Source organism: Schistocerca nitens, chromosome 2 (assembly GCF_023898315.1).
Source record: "Schistocerca nitens isolate TAMUIC-IGC-003100 chromosome 2, iqSchNite1.1, whole genome shotgun sequence".
In the NCBI taxonomy this organism is placed as follows: Eukaryota; Metazoa; Arthropoda; class Insecta; order Orthoptera; family Acrididae; genus Schistocerca; species Schistocerca nitens.
In genome coordinates, this window is record NC_064615.1 from 886,456,910 (window position 1) to 886,477,145 (window position 20,236).

The 20,236-nt window shown below is 41.2% G+C and overlaps 1 protein-coding gene across 2 annotated transcripts in view; it reads left to right on the forward strand.

Annotated features, from left to right (window-relative positions):
* LOC126237191 (sphingomyelin phosphodiesterase-like) overlaps positions 1-20,236 on the forward strand; it is a 373,735-nt gene that overhangs the window by 266,276 nt on the left and 87,223 nt on the right. For both annotated transcript variants that reach the window (XM_049947067.1, XM_049947070.1), the window contains exon 3: positions 8,790-8,957. In XM_049947067.1, coding sequence (XP_049803024.1) covers positions 8,790-8,957 — 168 coding nt within the window. The remainder of the gene's footprint in view (positions 1-8,789; positions 8,958-20,236) is intronic.

The following is a 20,236-nucleotide window of genomic DNA, read 5'->3' on the forward strand; positions in this document are numbered from 1 at the left end:
ATGGGATAACCACGAGAATGCTCCTGCAGCCATAAAAAATCCAGGTGTAGGTCCAGTATGTTTAGCAAACAGACAGACTGATTGCAGGCCCTCAACTGGCCTCTTCCTAACTAACATATGTCCATCACTGGCACTGAGGCAGAACCAGCTTTCATCAGAAAACACAACACACTGCCAATCTGTCCTCCAACAAGCTCTTATTTGACACCACTGAAGTCACAAATGGCAGTGGTTTGGGGTCAGTGGAATGCATGCTACAGATTGTCTGGCTTGGAGCTGTCCTTGAAATAACCCATGTGTAACAGTTTGTTGTGTCACTGTGGCACCAATTGCTGCCCATATTGCTGCTGCAGATGCATCATGATGAGCCAGAGCCATATGCTGAACACAATGGCCTTCCCTCTTGATAGTTCCACATGGCCATCTGGAGCCCTTTCTTCATGCAGCCATACATTCTCGTGACCACCACTGCCAGCAGTCATGTACAATGGCTTCATGCTTGCCACATATTTCTGCAGTATCACAGAAGGAACATCAAGCTTCTTGTTGGCATATTACATGACCTCATTCCCTCAAACACAGTGATGTGCTGATAATGGTGTCTTTGTCGGCTTGAAGGCATTCTTGACTCATATCGCCTCACCATATCCAATCTCAAAGGTAACTAACACTCAAGACCATTACAGTGTGTATTTAAACGAAACCTGAACTACATCCTCATAGTGGCACTTCTAGTACCACTCTTATGAGACTGATGCAAAATTTGAATAGAAATCATCTTTCAGATGCAGGAACACATATACCAGCTTTTCTTTATGTCACACAACTCCTTCTCAGTGTTGCGATCTTTTTTTTTCTGTCTGTGTATATTGTGTAGGTTAAATGGGCAGCAGAATACCACTAGGGACAGGTAAGATATTCCTTATCTAAGTGCATGAAGAGAGGTAGTCAAACTACTGGCAAGGAATGTGATTCAGTTGTTCCAGTCCTAGGTAGCAGTGAGTCACAAGAGGAGTGTTTCCTTGTGACTGAACTGAAGGTATGTGGAATGTGGTAAGTTGTTGAAGAGACAAGACATGGGACAACTGTTTTTGAACAAGGTTGGGAGGATAGTTTCAATTTATGAAGGCCTCAGTGAGAACCTTATTATATTTGGAGAGGGGCTGCTCATCTCTACAGGTGAGATGAACACAGTTTGCTAAGCTGTGTAGAAGGAACTGGAATGGGTGGAAGCTTTTGATGTGGAGGTGTTATTGGTAGTTGGTAGGTTTGATGTGAATGGAGATACAGAGTTAGTCATCCTTGACGCAGGGTTTGACATCAAGGAATGTGACTTGTTAAGTTGAGGAGGACCAGTTGAAGTGAATGGGTGACATGGTGTTGAGATTCTGGGGGAATGTGGTTAGTATGTCCTCACCCTTGGTCCAGATCATGGAATCTGAACCGGGTGAGGGGAAAAAATTGGAAATTTGTGTTATGATCCTATGGGACCAAACTGCTGAAGTCATCAGTCCCTAGGCTTAGACACTACTTAATTTAACTTAAACTAACTTACGTTAAAGGCAACAAACACACCCATGCCCTAGGGAGGACTCGAACCTTGGACAGGGGGAGCCACATGAACCATGGCAAGGTGCCTCAGACCACACAGCTACCCTGTGCGGCACAGGTGAGGGGCTTCGGATTCTGGCATGATTAGGAAGGATTCCTCAAGATGGCTCAAAAATGGATTGGTGTATGTTGATGTCATGTGGTGTCCATTGTTGTACCATGGACTTGTTTCTAGGAGAAATAATTCTGGGTGCGGATACAGCTGGCCATGGTGACCCTGAAGGATTTTGTAGATTTGGAATCACTCGGGCATTGGAAAAGGTAGTGTTCAACAGTAGCAAGGTATGGGTATTGAGGGATGTGGCATCGACAATGCTGAGCAGGCTGCCAGATGATAAAGGAACAGGAACTGCAGAGCATCAGTGTAGGAAAGGTGTCTGTTATATATGATGGTTGGTTACGTGTAACAGGCTGAAGGTGTAGATTTTCAAAAGCAGAGATTCTCTCAGTGGGCGTACAGTAACTGCCCACAATGGGGCATCCTGGGTGGTTGGGTTTATGGACTTCAGGAAGCATCTACAAGGTAGAGGTATGGGGAATGGTAGGGATCAGGAGAGAGATAGATTCAGGGGCGAGGTTCTTGAAAGGGCCTAAGAACCTGAGGAGACTGGAGATCCTGTTGTATTTCTGGGATGGGATCAATGTTTCAGGACTTGTAGGTGGATGAATCTTCCAGCTGGTGGAGTTCTTCCACCAGGCATTCCCTGCATTTCAAAACTGCAGCAGTAGAGCTCTTGTATGGAGATGGGATTACAAGGTCAGGATTAGTTTTTAGATGGTAGACTGCAGTTCGTTCTGTGGATGTAAGGTTGTTTCTATGTTGAGGGCTTTGGAGAATGATGGTGAGGCAAGGTTTGATGTTAGGAAATTCTGGAAAATTAATAGGGGATGATTTGGGAGCAGTGAGGATCAATCACAGTTGGATGGAGGAGCAAACTGAGTCACACACAGTTTAATATTAGATTTGGGTTGAGTCTGATTGGTAGGGTTGGTGGTGAAAAAGTATTTCCACTGCAAGGACTGGGTCATTGACAAGTCCAGGGTGATTGAATTTGGGAACAGGGCAGAAGATAAGGCCTTTGGAAAGGACTGTATTTCTGTGGTACTGAGGCTTTTGGAGGAAAGGTTCATGACTATGTTTCAGTCTGTTTAGGTTCTGGATTCTTTTTCCAATTGCAAGCATTGCTGATGCCAAAAATCTGTTCTCTGTCATTATGTTTTGAAGAAAGGTTTTTATCCTTTTATTGTTGAGAAATAATGCTCAGGTTCAACTATTGTAAGAGTACTTCTTGTAATTAACCTCATTAGTTCACATAACTGCGGAAATGTGTCTAGATCCAAGTTGTTGTCCAGTAGAAGCTGCAGCATTGCAACAGCAACACTTGCACATTGAAAGTCTTTTCACTGTAGAGTTCCTGTATCTCTGTTCTCAGTTGCAACTTCAATAACCATGGGTACTTTTCAACAGTAATGTCAAGTTCTCTCTCAGGAAAACCTGTTGAAAGTAGAGAAAATGAACTCACATCTAACAATTTTGATGCCACAAGGTGATTTGTGAATGAAAATCTTTCATTCATATGGCTTATTATGGCATCACAAACTTTCTTCGCACCTGCTACTTTATTTTCTTATTTTCTTTTCTTTTGAATTTCTTCTTCACAAGATAATGAAATGACAGTATTTCTTATTTCTGTAATTGCATCTTCAAACGCCAATAAATATTGTCTAACGGTCTTTGCTTCAAGATGCCAAAGTTGTCGCTTCTGGAGAGTATGTCTGCATTTGGCATGATCCTATGGAAAATTTCTAGCCAAAATAAGACCTCAAGGTCATTCAGACTGGAGAGGAGACCATAAATTTCTCATCTGGTTTTTTCATCTGCATGATCAGAGAGGATCATTTCTTTTAAAAACTTGATGAGACTTTCCTTGTCCTCTTGTATGACATTTAAACACCTATCTTATAGCTGCTAACCATGGTAGTCTAGTCTGCACAACTCTGTCTAGCACACTTGTTCTGTGTGATGACCAGAAGAAAAAAACTGGAAAGCTGGAGACATTAGAGAAAATATTCTAACAGATTTGTTTATAGATTGTTTATAGAATTGATGAGCATAGCAGCGAACATAATAAGCCCTACGATACATGTGCTTAATCCTTGCCTGAACACCGTTAATGCCTTCACTCATAACAGTAAGACCATCATAGTATTGTGTGATCACTTTTTCCTTCTTTCCATTTGCATGTTTTTGGGATTGAGAATTAACTGCCTTAAATAACATCTCAGCATTGTGTGTATAAGGGCTAATGAAGCCCCATAATCTCTCCACAACTGAGCCATGAAGTTCGTATCTATACACAGTCATCAATTGTTGCATGGTAAAGAGCATACAATCCAGAAGTTCATTTTGAATAGTTTTAGATGTACCTTTAAACACAGTTGCAATTTCTAAGTGTTCCTCCACTGAGCTATCAATAGCACTTAGTAAATTTACAGGCCCATGAAATACTCCTGGGTTTTCTGAATCTTCCCACTCATTGTGACCAGGTAAAGCTAACTCAAACAACCCACAAAATTTTATGCTGTCTATTAACGTAGAGAGAATTTGTCTATTCCTGTCCACTTGCTTGTTATGTTTCCTGACTGGTTCTCTGTATACACTGTCAAGCTGAGCACTGATGTTCACTTTACCAAGCACTGAGAGTCCCGTGTTTGCATTTTTGTGTAAGTGGGAGTTTTCGTGTTTTGTTATTTGTTTGGACAAATGTACAAGATCCCTATGACTGTATTAGTCCACGAATGAATTTCCAGACTGAAAATCGATATGGGAAACAATACAGTGCCTGTCTTATGTTGCACCCACAGGACCACTTATGCTTATTGTACACTTCTTTTTTAAATGTTCACTTGTAGTCACACTTATTTGATTTGGTAACACTCTCAATCAACAAATCGTGTTGGAGAGCTCCCTAGTTCCTTTGAAGCTAAGTTTTTCTGGTAATATAGTTTTCTGTTATCTCCTAAAACCGATTCAGCAGAGCTCATCTTGAAACTACACATGCAAGCTGATTCACTGTTTTCTGTCTGTACTGTAGACCACACAGTACCCGGCCAACTACAACACAAACTGCTGTTTATGGAAATGATTAAACTCAGATAGTAATGCCTTAATGCCTACAAACACAGACACCTGACTACAGGTAAATGAAAATAACTATACTGGTGCACTCTCCTGTTAGGAATAAAAAAGGATTACTGTCTGATAAAATCCCAAACTTAATATACTATAACTCATTCAGAAGCCCACAAAATAGATTTTTCTGTCAGTATAACTATAACATATTCTGACGTCCAATTTAATTTTACTATATGTCAAGTGAATTGGCATATCTGATGAGTGTGCTACCATCTAATGGGATTTACCCCAGCTGCCAAATGAATGGAGTGTGCTACCATGTATCGGCACTGTGTAGACTTGTAGTTGAGTGGTAACACCTAGCTGTGCACGCCACAACTCGTGCACATTGCTTATCTGATCTGCATATTTTTGACCCATAAGGCAATTACATCATGCCAGCCATGCATGAGCAGAAGTTCCTTAAAACATGCACAACTGACAGTGTGTTCGGGACCATGATACCCCGTTTCATGGAGTCTAGAGGTGTAGCAATGTGGAACAGCACAGTAAATTTAAGTGCAGTGTATTTCAGATTACTGCATCTATATTACATTTAACAGCATTCACAGAAAAATAACCAGTAAATCCACAAGGTGTCAAAATTATGGGTGTTCACTTACTCATGTGCTCTTACACAGCAGCCACAGCTGCTAGCAGCACTATTCAGTCCCCACCACGTCCCTCCATGCTCTCACAGGCAGCACATCACCTTCCCCCACCCCTTCCCTGCCATCCCTTCCCATCTCAACCCCACCAACAACCTCAGATTGCTGCTCATGTCAGACCAAGTTGCACCCTGCAGTCTCTTCACAGGCCAGAGAAAATGGCAATGTACACGTGAGTTGTGCTTGTCTGAATGTGAAAAAGGCATTTTGGCCAAAAGCTTAAATGTTTTATAGTCTTTTGGTTGTAGCTGTCTGCAACTCAAAGCCTCCTCTATGTGGTGAGTAGCAAGCTATCCTTTTATGATATTGTTGAAAGCATAAAACAGGTTTATCTGATAAAAACAGTTCTTTTCTGAAACAGAAGAGAACCACTTGCATGAATGTCAAGAGCTCAGATGGAAACCCAGTTCTAAGCAAAGATGGGAAAGTGGAAAGGTGGAAGGAGTATATAGAGGGTCTATACATGGATGATGTACTTGAGGACAATATTATGGAAATGGAAGAGGATGTAGATGAAGATGAAACAGGAGATACGATACTGTGTGAAGAGTTTGACAGAGCACTGAAAGACCTGAGTCGAAAAAAGGCCCCAGGAGTAGCGAACATTACATTAGAACTACTGATGGCCTTGGGAGAGCCAGTCCTGACAAAACTCTACCATCTGGTGAGCAAGATGTATGAGACAGGCGAAATACCCTCAGACTTCAAGAAGAATATAATAATTCCAATCCCAAAGAAACCAGGTGTTGACAGATGTGAAAATTACCGAACTATCAGTTTAATAAGTCACAGCTGCAAAATACTAGCACGAATTCTTTCCAGATGAATGGAAAAACTGGTAGAAGCCAACCTCAGAGAAGATCAGATTGGATTCTGTAGAAATATTGGAACACGTGAGGCAATACTGACCTTACAACTTATCTTAGAAGAAAGATTAAGGAAAGGCAAACCTATATTTCTAGCATTTGTAGACTTAGAGAAAGCTTTTGACGATGTTGACTGGAATACTCTCTTTCAAATTCTAAATGTGGCAGGGATAAAATACAGGGAGTGAAAGGGTATTTACAATTTGTACAGAAACCAGATGGCAGTTATAAGAGTTGAGGGGCATGAAAGGGAAGCTGTGGTTGGGACGGGAGTGAGACAGGGTTGTAGCCTCTCCCATCTGTATATTGAACAAGCAGTAAAGGAAACAAAAGAAAAATTCAGAGTAGGTATTAAAATCCATGGAGAAGAAATAAAAACTTTAAGGTTCGCTGATAACATTGTAATTCTGTCAGAGACAGCAAAGGACTTGGAAGAGCAGTTGAATGGAATGGACATTGTCTTGAAAGGAGGATATAAGATGAACATCAACAAAAGCAAAATGAGGATAATGGAATGTAGTCAAATTAAATTGGGTGATGCTGAGGGAAATAGATTAGGAAATGAGACACTTAAAATAGTAAATGAGTTTTTCTATTTGGGGAGCAAAATAACTGATGATGGTCGAAGTAGAGAAGATATAAAATGTAGACTGGCAATCGCAAGGAAAGCGTTTCTGAAGAAGAGAAATTTGTTAACATCTAGTATAGATGTAAGTGTCAGGAAGTCGTTTCTGAAAGTATTTGTATGGAGTGTAGCCATGTATGGAAGTGAAACATGGACGATAAATAGTTTAGACAAGAAGAGAATAGAAGCTTTCGAAATGTGGGGCTACAGAAGAATACTGAAGATTAGATGGGTAGATCACATAACTAATGAGGAGGTATTGAACAGAATTGGGGAGAAGAGGAGTTTGTGTCACAACTTGACTAGAAGAAGGGACCGGTTGGTAGGACATGTTCTGAGGCATCAAGGGATCACAAATTTAGCGTTGGAGGGCAGCGTGGAGGGTAAAAATCATAGAGGGCAACCAAGAGATGAATACACTAAGCAGATTCAGAAGGATGCAAGTTGCAGTAAGTACTGGGAGATGAAGAAGCTTACACAGGATAGGGTAGCATGGAGATCTGCATCAAACCAGTCTCAGGACTGAAGATCACAACAACAACACTTCTTCTATGTCACTAATGTCAGTTTTGATCTCTTTACACTGTTGTGTCCACCTTTCAATTTGCTCCCCTAGCTGGGCACTGATCACATCTGTTCTTTGTTTACATTCTCTGCTCAGATGCCAGTCAGTTGCTGCCACCAATTCCTTGTTTTGGTCAGGTTTTGTGGTAAAGCTTTCTGTTATGTTTTCCTTCTGTTTCCACCACATTCTGGTGTAAGATCTTCACTTAATTGCTTATTATTTTCCTCTAAGCAACTACAGTCTGCCTTTCTTTGCTTGTTACTTTTCTCAAATTTTGCCGGAAGATCTATCTTCAGTTGCTTACCATTTTCCACCAACTGCATGACCACGGAAAATGAGTATGGGTTTGGCCAACCTCTCTCTTGCCTGGGCATATCTAGTTTTGGTGGCAATTCATATTTCTTACTTTTACTAACAGACTACATTCTCAATCCTAGAAGCTGCTAACATTTCACCACTGATGTCTACTTTTAATATTATCCATCTGCATCAACACTGAATCTATATCATGATTAATGCTCGATTATATCCTACAAGTGCAATATTCAGTGCTTAGAAGCACACCAAATAGATAGTCAAGCAATAGAATATAAAAGATAGTTTGCTTTTACATATACAAACTTGTGCCATAACAGCAGAGATCTACACAGCAATTTAAATTCAAAAATAGCAAACCGCCAAACAAAATTACGCAAAATTATAAAAGAAAGTGCAGTTAATTAAATTATGTTTCTTGTTACTATTCAAACTATTATTAATCAGAATTGCATTTATTAAATAGGCCTGTGAAATATTTGTTCATTTCATTTGGGGTTTTGTTATGCAGTTAAGCCACAATCACACATGCATCTAAGGTGACAACAGTTCAGGGCATACCATAATGGTACTGTGAGTTACCATTCATACAGGATGCCACAAATACTAAATAGTGGCACAGTTTTCAATATGGTGTGAGCTGAAATCATATGTCTTGGCTGAGAGCACTTGCAACATTATGAATTACCACAAAACATAAATACAGTGGACATAAATTTACTCAATATTTATTTAAAAAAAAAAAAAAAAAAAAAAAAAAAAAACAGAAAAGTGCATTTACAGTATGAGCTCTCACATACACTTTAAAATATTTGAGTTGCAGAAGATATCCAGTAATAAATTTCAAAAAATTAATGTATGTTGTTGTTTTCCACGGATAGAAGTGTAATAGTAGAGGCAAGCTCAGTAATTGCTGTAATAAATAAAACACTGCTTGTTATTCTTGCTATACTCTGTTTTACAGGACCAGTTGACCACTTGTGTCCTCTGCGATGTAGTTTTGAATGCACTACTGGCATATTACAAGAATGGGAAATCTAAAGATGAATTACAAGCTTTAGTCTTGGATGCTTGCATCACACTCAACATACAGACTGAGGAGGTCTGCAGTGGCCTCATTGAGGGCAATATTGTAAGTATACACACATTTTAGAAATATTGCAGATATATTATCTCTTGTGAAAATCACACATCCATGGACAAACCATCAGAAACATATACAATTTATCCTACAAATTATTGTTAGTAAGTTTGTGGCAAACAGAATGATATTAATTGCAAGTTAGTATTTCATGAAATTGTCCTAATAAACAAGGCAAAGAAGGAATTGGCAAGGAAGGAAATAATGTTGAAGTAGTGCAGGATATAGTGGTAGAGTATATACAAGCGGTGCTAAGTCGCATATACACTCCTGGAAATGGAAAAAAGAACACATTGACACCGGTGTGTCAGACCCACCATACTTGCTCCGGACACTGCGAGAGGGCTGTACAAGCAATGATCACACGCACGGCACAGCGGACACACCAGGAACCGCGGTGTTGGCCGTCGAATGGCGCTAGCTGCGCAGCATTTGTGCACCGCCGCCGTCAGTGTCAGCCAGTTTGCCGTGGCATACGGAGCTCCATCGCAGTCTTTAACACTGGTAGCATGCCGCGACAGTGTGGGCGTGAACCGTATGTGCAGTTGACGGACTTTGAGCGAGGGCGTATAGTGGGCATGCGGGAGGCCGGGTGGACGTACCGCCGAATTGCTCAACACGTGGGGCGTGAGGTCTCCACAGTACATCGATGTTGTCGCCAGTGGTCGGCGGAAGGTGCACGTGCCCGTCGACCTGGGACCGGACCACAGCGACGCACGGATGCACGCCAAGACCGTAGGATCCTACGCAGTGCCGTGGGGGACCGCACCGCCACTTCCCAGCAAATTAGGGACACTGTTGCTCCTGGGGTATCGGCGAGGACCATTCGCAACCGTCTCCATGAAGCTGGGCTACGGTCCCGCACACCGTTAGGCCGTCTTCCGCTCACGCCCCAACATCGTGCAGCCCGCCTCCAGTGGTGTCGCGACAGGCGTGAATGGAGGCACGGATGGAGACGTGTCGTCCTCAGGGATGAGAGTCGCTTCTGCCTTGGTGCCAATGATGGTCGTATGCGTGTTTGGCGCCGTGCAGGTGAGCGCCACAATCAGGACTGCATACGACCGAGGCACACAGGGCCAACACCCGGCATCATGGTGTGGGGAGCGATCTCGTACACTGGCCGTACACTACTGGTGATCGTCGAGGGGACACTGAATAGTGCACGGTACATCCAAACCGTCATCGAACCCATCGTTCTACCATTCCTAGACCGGCAAGGGAACTTGCTGTTCCAACAGGACAATGCACGTCCGCATGTATCCCGTGCCACCCAACGTGCTCTAGAAGGTGTAAGTCAACTACCCTGGCCAGCATGATCTCCGGATCTGTCCCCCATTGAGCATGTTTGGGACTGGATGAAGCGTCGTCTCACGCGGTCTGCACGTCCAGCACGAACGCTGGTCCAACTGAGGCGCCAGGTGGAAATGGCATGGCAAGCCGTTCCACAGGACTACATCCAGCATCTCTACGATCGTCTCCATGGGAGAATAGCAGCCTGCATTGCTGCGAAAGGTGGATATACACTGTACTAGTGCCGACATTGTGCATGCTCTGTTGCCCGTGTCTATGTGCCTGTGGTTCTGTCAGTGTGATCATGTGATGTATCTGACCCCAGGAATGTGTCAATAAAGTTTCCCCTTCCTGGGACAATGAATTCACGGTGTTCTTATTTCAATTTCCAGGAGTGTATTTACTGTAAATGTCAAAATGTAGTTTCAATGTAAACAGATGAGTTAGCCGAATCGCGGCATTTGCAGTTGTTAGCATCATCCAGAGAATCATTTTACCATAGATATACAGATCCACAGGGTAATAAATATTTCGAGTCATTTCATTTCACTGAGGATCCACTATTTTGATGAAATTTATGGACTTTAATGCCATAAAATATTACACTAACAGTGTTAAAGCCTTGTTCACATATCAGATGAAAGATCTAGGTGCTCTAAAATAGAGAAAGGAATTCAACAAGGAAGTTCCTTGTCATCACTAGTATTTATTATAGTTATGGACCAAATCTTTGAATCCATTAAGAAAACCTTTAGAAATAAAATTAATGAGAACCATAAATCAGAAGATTGAGAAAGACAAGATCAAAAACAAAATACAGAGGTCAACTGTTATCAAACAAGTCACTACTCCGTCTAACAGTCACTCACACACTGTGCTCCATAGATCACATAATGAATGGGAATCTTTAGGGATGTGGGACAAGTCAAGTTACACATTAATAGTCAGAAGCAGCCCCTGTTGCTTCTGTAAAGTATACTAACCACACATTATGGCTTGTGATAATCTACCCACATGGAGAATTATAAAATTTACATCTAATGTACTTTACATGTGTTTATGTATATTTGAGGCAAACATGTGTTTTTACATATTTGGAAAATGCCACTATTTCTCCTCTTATACTACTCAGCTACTGTTAGATCTAATTCTTTGAAAAAAAACATTTGTGTAACTTTACATGTCAACTCTTAAAAGTGGTTAGTTTATAGTTGGTGTGTGGTGGAGTGTGATGTCTGTGGCTGGCTGTGACAAATCTAAATGAAATATTACTATTTGCAGAATGGTGAAGCCAATTTACAGCAGACTATGTTATATGAATTTAGTATCAGCTGGCATAAATTAAATGACTGAAAGAAATTATCAGTGGAGCTACCCAACTATCTCATTGAAAAGTAAATAAGAAGCTAGGCCTCATTATAACAACCCACATCTGACAGCACATTACTACGTCTTTTGGGGGAAGTATAGTCTTAGTTTACTTATGTCTTTAAGATGTGCATTATTGTCAGTGAAACTATTGCTTCCTTCAGCAACATTTAAAATAGATCACTTAAATCTTCAGCAAAAAACGTAAGACATCTGCTGAATCATGACTTGCACTTTAGTAGTGCTTGGGATGGCAGGCAAGAAAACTGGTAAAACTACATGGTGAGACAAGATGTAAAATTTTAGATTGAAACATATGTTTCCATGAAAACTGGCATCAAAATACAGAAATGACATCCTAACATTAACATTTGCTAGTGCCTGATTTACTCATAAAATAACATTTAATTGAAACCTGATAGATGGCAAAAAGGCTTCTATTGGTCGAATCACACATGAAAAGGGAAAGGATGGGTTAGCACTCACAAATGGATTCACATAGAAAAAATTAAAGATACAAAGAAATTAGACCATCATTGTACACACCCATTTATGGCAAAGAAATCTGTACCGACTAACGTGATGTGGAGAGCTGCATCAAACCAGTCTCAGGACTGAAGACCACAACAACAACAACAACAACAACAACAACAGCAAGCATGCTAATTATCATAAAGAGTTGAAAATTGACTAAGTAACCAACATATGTTCGATAAAGATTGAGAGAAATTCATTGGTGCAGGTGAAGTAATAAATAGGAAAAGCTGAGCACTCAACTTGTTCACAATGACACGTGGTTCACCTCTGAACAAAGCAAGTTTCAGAAACACAGAAAATTCAAGATTAATTTCACTCGGACAAGCAGTTTAAGCACAGACTATTCATTGCTATGAAAGATTATGAATGGAAACCAGGAAAGATGGAGCTGGAGGCTCAATGAACGAATTACAAACACATCAGACCAATAGGATAAAGCACACAGATAAAGTATATAGGGAAAACTTGAATAAATATTGAGCTATTGCAAGAAAAATAATACATACATGCAAGGACACAGTTACATACAAATTCATGCTAGAGAAAGAAACATTTATTTATTTATTTTTTTCTTTGCCTGTAGACTCTAGTTGGTGATTTTCAGCTGAGAGTATTGGGTGCATTATAAAATTTTATACATGCATAAAATGTAGGGAAAAACAAGATTACATTTTATAGGCATATATGATATTATTACATATCTTCTGTTACAATGTAACAGCTAATATTCAATTTGATATTTAATATTCACTCATACTGTATATACATTTCTCTGAAGACACATTTTTAAACAATTTTTAAATAAATTTAATTCCTTTACTTCCTCAATTGCTTTGGTAACTAGTTAAAAAAAATCTATTGAATGCTTAATGCACTCATTGTCAGTTTTAGATTTTGCTGTCTTGTGTAATTATTTTTCTTTCCTTGTATCAAATGGTCATGTTCATCTTTATTTAGGAGGTGTTTGTCTTATTCTCACTGCCATAATATTCTGATATATGTACAGTGAATACACTGCCATAATTTTATGGAGTGCAAAAGCTTATCTACAAATTTGTCTGGGTGGTATTATGACTATAAATTTTACTGCTCTTTTCTGAATTTTAAATATTCTTTTTAAGTAACAATATTGTGCACTTCACCATATGTGAAATTATTAGGACAGATGTGGTAACCAGATCCACAGTATATTGTCCTGAGTACTTTATCATGCACAGTTTTTGCTCTTTTGTGCATGAGGAAAATCTGTCTTTATCTTTTATCACAGCATCTCTACGTGCGCCCCCCCCCCCCCCCATGTCACATGCTTATCTATTATAGTTCCCAAAAATTTTGTGCTACTTACTTTTCTAACCACCTCACCATTTAATTTAATATTTATATTCTACATTTCACTTTGGTTTGGAGCATGAGATAAAGTGTTTTAGATTGATTTATAAAAAGGGTGCCTTGTACTACGTATTTTGTAAGTTTCTTTTTTATGTATTCTGAGAAATCACCTACACGGAGAATAAAGAGTACTGGCCCGAGAATACTGCCTTGTGGTACACCATTTCTGACAGTTTTTTTTTATTAAGGTCTGTAATTAATTGTGTTTCCCCCACTAGTATGTCTGATTTCTGTGTACTGTTTCCAATTCATAATGTACAATTTGACTATGTCATAACATGTCCTTGAAATTCCACACTGATAGAGTTCTTCCATTATCCTGGAATGATTTATGTAGTCAAATACTTTGGATGGGTCCTTAAAGATCCTGCAAGAGTTCTGTTGCCTGTAAAGTGATTTTCCTTCTCTGAAACCATGTTGCAATAAATTTATTATTTTAAATTTGTTAATACACTTACAGTTCTTTTCTGTATTATCATTTCACATATTTGAGCAAAATTGAGATGAATGATATTGGCCTATAGTTCTGTAATTCACCTCTGTTTCCTTTCTTAAATACTGGCTTTACTTTACTTGCTTTTAATGAATCTGGAAATGTATCTTCCTCTACTGCAGCATTCAGCACGTGTTAATGGTTTCACTATATTTTCCCTGCACTGACCAATTAATACAAAAAACCGAAACAAATAACACAAATGTGGCTTTATTCATAAACCTCTGAACAATAAGGAAATAAGCCTCTCAAGACTCCAGGCATAACAAGATGAAAGAATCATACAGAAGGTGCAACATAAGTGATACACAGAACAACTGATGTGAACAGTACAAACTAAAAGAACATAGTGAGAGTGAGTCAGCAGTGCTCCGTGTGTACATGGATGCGAGTCGCCAGTAGAAACTGTGAGCTCAACCAGTGTCAATGCACACTTTAGAATGTGAGGAAACCAGGAAAGTGCATCCGCAACCAAGAGCCAGTAGAAATTCAAGAATGGAGCTACAGAGTGCACATGAATGCATTCCCATGGCTGGCGTGGAGTGGACCAGGGGGTCAAAAGTGCTCTGGGAGCTGCCTGTCATCAGACACACTGCTCACAAACTGCAACAAAATGGACTATTTCATCATCAATCTCTGGCCAAAAAACAAGTCTCCTAGCTAACAGTTTAGTGTGTGAAATTCTGAAATGACCCTGGTGGAGAGGCTGCTCTGGGAGACAGGTCTTTTACAGACGACAGAAAAACACTGTCAAAAACAGAGAGGTGATACCATAAGGAAAAATAATTTGCATGGGGTCCAAAGCCTGATCTGGGGTTTATCTGACCAGCCTTGTTGAACAAACCGATACACCTGGTAGAGAACCAGGTTCGCGGCAATGACAGCTACTATGTGCATATCGCAAATGGGAAACCTTTCACTTTGGCCTGGATTTCAGTAACTTGATGGAAGCAAAGCAATTCTTCAGGAATAAAGTCAAGATCACGACCCACAGGAAGGCGGGACAAGGTCCCACACTGGCATGTTTAGATGTATATCAAAAATGGATTTCATACTTGTAGCAAGACAAGAACAGTGCCCAGCAATGGAGGCAGTGTGCTGCCTGGTAAGAGCCTCTTTTTCCACCTGAGAGTAACACCATTGGGCTGGAGTGAGAGATTTAAAGTGAAAGCAACAGATTATTCAGAGCCTTTGGCATATCAGTGCATAAGGACCACCCCAAGACCATATTGTGTGGTGCCAGTCATCAAAACTACTTAGCTAAAAAAGGGAGCAAGAGTAGTATGGATTTTAGCACTTGAAAAGCATGTTCACAATCTGGGCTCCACCAAAAAGGTACATTCTTGCACAATATGGCATGTAACAGGTGGACCAATGTGGCCACCCACAGCAGGAATTTACAGTAGTAAGCTATCTTCCTTACGAAGGCCTGAAACCTCTTCATGGGCAAGGGAGAGATGTAACAGCAGAGCTGTGGTCTGGTAGAGGCTGAACCCCATTCCGCAAGACCTCAAACTCCAAGTAAACCATAGAAGGTTAAAAAAACTGAGGTTTTGCAAAGTTAAACTGTAAGTCTGCAGACTGTAAGACAAAAAACAAAGTGCCCAAAGTTTTCAAGTGATTGGCTGTAGAGGAGCCCATGCCAAAAATATTATCCAGATAATTAATGCAACCCAGGACGGGCATAGTCAGTTGCTCTAAAAATCTTTGGAAAATAGCAGGGGCTTTAGCCACACCAAAAGGAAGGTGCAAGTATTGTTAGAGACCAAAATGAATATTCAACCAGAACTTGCTAAAGACTCGGCGAGAGGATACATATCCGTGATTGACAGTAATACTGAAGTCGCCACAGAGGCAAAGTTTCCCTGATGGCCTCCAAACTACAACCAGTGGAGATGACCATTCACAGTCATAACAGGTTGCACCACCCCTGCAGATTAAATTCTGTCCAATTAAGTTTTCACTTGATCTAACAAGGTTACAAGAGTAGGACGTACGCAACAAAAATGAAGCCATGCTGTGAATTTCAAGGAAATATGAGCAGAAAAATTCCTAGCATGCCCTATACCATCCAAAAAACCAAGTCCAAAAACTCCTCACACAGTGTTTCCAATTGAGAATATGGTACCTGAATGGGCACAAGGTGAACTGCATTGGTGACAGAAAATCCAAACGCTTGAAATACGTCCATCCTGAACAAGTTCTCAATATTGGCATCAACAGCCTCAAATATGTAATGGAACGAACCACTGACCTGTAAGAGGCAGATACTGTAAATTGTCCCCACAGTGCAACATTCTGTTTGTTATAACTGACAAACTTGCACGTGACTGGTGTCAATGGTGGCAATCCTAAACTGATGTAGGTTTGAGAATGCATAAAGTCACTGCAGCACCTGTAGCTGGAGCACCTGGCAAAAAACACTTAACTCAATAAACAACTTGGGAGAATCACAATCATTGGAGTCACAAAGTTTACGTCCATGTCCTTCTGCAAAAAATACATGGATGCAATATGGTCTTTCTTCTAGCAAGCATTACAAGTAGCCCAGCACTTAGGGCATGCTAAATGTTTGCACTTAGGGCATGCTAAATGTTTGTGCTGAACAAAACTGGAATGACAAGGTGGAAACAGAGAACACTGACACTGGTGCTGTGGCACTCACAGCTGCTTGGGCCGGCCTTGGTCGGCTCAGTGCTGGGCCCACATGTTTACCGCCACTACTGCTACTTCCCTGTGCAAGCTATCTGTCATCCTAGTGGGTAATTCTCGCATTCGGGAGGACGACGGTTCAATCCCGTCTCCGGCCATCCTGATTTAGGTTTTCCGTGATTTCCCTAAATCGCTACAGGCAAATGCCGGGATGGTTCCTTTGAAAGGGCACGGCCGATTTCCTTCCCCATCCTTCCCTCACCCGAGCTTGCGCTCCGTCTCTAAAGACCTCGTTGTCGACGGGACGTTAAACACTAACCACCACCACCACCATCCTAGTGGGCACATCTTGTGACACTACTGCCACATTGCCCCACACTCCAATCTGGCCACTCGCTGCTGGAGAAATTTCAAAAGATTATGCTATTTGCAAAACTTCTACCAATGGGGTTTTTTCACAGAGTAAAGCCTTCTGGTGCACTTCTTTATATGAGTCATTAAGGACATAAGTAATGAATTGACACTTACAGCTAAGCCCGTGAAGTTCAGTTGCTCAGGCCCTGTATGACTGGTTTGGTTTCTTGTGGCATCAGTAGAATTCAACTCATGCTGTTATGACAGGCATTCATTTGTTATGGTACTTTGAAAATAAATTGCACATGTGACCAAAAGTAAAAATTGCCATTTCTTGTAAAGTATCAAGTTGACACAATAATTGACACACCTTGGGTGGAATCCATGAGAGGAATAAGGCTTTGCTCAAATTCAAGTCTGACATGCTGAAAGCCAAAAAATTGCTATCAGAGTCTTTTTCATAAGCTTCCCAATTCTCAGTTGAATCATCATATTGAGAAAAAGTGGGTGGATAGACCGGTGGAATGGTACCCTGTCTGTTGATGGAAGCTGACAAAGTATATGCTTTTATTGATAAACCTCTGAACACTAACGGAAATAAGCCTCTCATGACTTCACACACAAAAAGACAAAAGAATCATATAGATGGTGCAACATAAGCAATTCAGAGTAAAACTGACGTTAGTAGTACTAGCTAAAATAACATAGTGAGAGTGAGTCGGCCCTGCTCCGTGTGTGTATAGGTGTGAGTCACCATAGACAGTGTGGCAGAGACCATGCCATGTGCACACTTCCTACAGGTGGCCTCTAGTGGCTGGCCTGTGCTGATACAGTTGGCGGTTGATTTAAGTACATGGTGACACTACATTTGGTGCACTCACACTTACATGTACTAGTAACAGGATGTGGCATTCCCTACATTCCTTTATGAGATGTGATGTAACACCACTTAAGCCAGATGACTATTTGACTTTTAGTTTCTTTATTAGGTTTGAAATTTATGTATTGGTTGTTCAAATGAATCCAGTTGTGTGGTTTATATGTGGGAATTTTGGCATTTTACTTCCTTCATTCGTTTTCAAACATAAACGAAGCATCTCAAGGTAGGTCACACTTCCACATATCAAAGTTACAGTGGAACAAAGCAAGTACCTCAAAAAATCATGAAAATCCTACCATTCCTACTCTAAATAAATCATGAAACGTGATTCTGAAAATAAAACTGCAAAAGAAAATGATTAAATACTTCAGTTAGGCTGAAGACTTACACATCTCATCACGATTCATTGTTACTATCTCATGCTTAACTGATGAAGTTCGCTCACCAAATCCCAGCAGCAGAGTGCCCACACATGCTTACTGACCAACAAATCACCCAGCTAAACAGAAGTGATCCAAGGTGGCCCTTCAGAGGGATGAGGTGGAAAGAGGGTAGGGCATCTATGTGCAGTTGGGAGGTTAGACAGAGGAAGCAGTGAGGTGGGTGGGGGGATAGCAGAAAAGAAGAGACGTAAAAAGACTGGGTGCAATGGAGTATTGAGGGATGTGTAGTGCTGGAATGGGAACAGAGAAGGGGCTGAATGGGAGAGGACAACGGTTAACGGAGGTTGAGGCCAGGAGGGTTATGGAAACATAGGATATATTGCAGGGAAGGTTCCCACCTGCACAATTCAGAAAAGCCAGTGTTGGTGGGAAGGAGCCATATGGCAGATGTTGTGAAGCATCACTAAAATGAAGTATGTCATGTTTGGAAGCATGCTCAGCAACAGGGTGTCCACTTGTTTCTTGGCCACAGTTTATTGGTGGCCCTTCATGCGGACTGAGAGCTTGATTGTTGTCATGCCAACATAGAATGCAGCACAATGATTGCAGATTAGTTTGTACATCACATGACTGGTTTCACAGGTAGCACTGCCTTTGATGGGACAGTTGATGTTTGTGACCAGACTGGAGTAGGTGGTGGTGGTAGGATGTATACGACAGGTCTTGCATCTAGGGGTATGAGCCTTGAGGTAAGGGGTTGGGAGCAGGCACTGTGTAGGGATGGACAGGTGTATTATGTAGGTTCGGTGGATGGTGGAACACCACTGTGGAAGGGTGGGAAGGATAGTGGGCAGGAGATTTCTCATTTCAGGGCATGACCAGAGGTAGCTGAAAACCTGGTAGAGAATGTAATTCAGTTGCTCCAGTCCTGGGTGGTACTGAGTTACAAGGGGAATGCTCCTCTGTGGCCAGATAATATGACTTTGTGAAGTAGTGGGAGACTGGAAAGATAAGGCATGGGAGATTTGTTTTTGTACAAGGTTGGGAGGATAATTACAGTTTGTGAAGGCTTCAGTGAGACCCTCAGTACATTTCAAGAGGGATCACTTGTCACTGCAGATGTGGTGACCATGGGTGGCTAGCCTGTAATGGAAGGGACTTCTTGGCATGGAATAGGTGGCAGCTGTCAAAGTGGAGTTATTGTTGGTGGTTAGTAGGTTTGATATGGACGGAGGTACTGATTTACCCATCTTTGAGGTGGAGGTCAACATCTAGGAAGGCGGCTTGTTGGCTTGTGTAGGACCAAGTGAAGCAAATGGAGGAGAAGTTGTTGTGGTTCAGGAGGAATGTGGATAGGGTGTCTTCACCCTCAATCCAAATCACAAAGATGTCATCAATGAATCTGAACCAGGTGAGGGGTTTAGGATTCTGGGTGTTTAGAAAGGATTCCTCTTGATGGCCCCTGAATAGGTTGGCATAGAATGGTGCCATGTGGGTGTCCGTGGCCATACTGTGTTCACGCACAACAGACGGCTACGAGGCCACATCGATTGTTGGTGCAGCATCTTATGTCCCACATCAGCCCCACTGATATCATTTATCCATGCTGTCTAATTTATCACTCTCCCTGCATCACTATCTCAAATTTTTACATATTATTTGCTGCACCTTTCCAGTGCCACACAAGCTTTATCTCATCTTACAAACCCCTCCCCACCCCCTCTCTCTTTCTCCGTTCTATTCTAGTTCGCACCCCCTAATTCCACCTCATCCAGTCACATCTACCATCCCTCTTCTTCATACTTATTCATTCTACTGCCCACATAATATACATTTGTATATTATTTATATCTTTTCTTTGATCTCATTGTGACTTCTCACCAATTTTACTGAGTTTTCACCTTTCGCTATCATCGACTCCAAC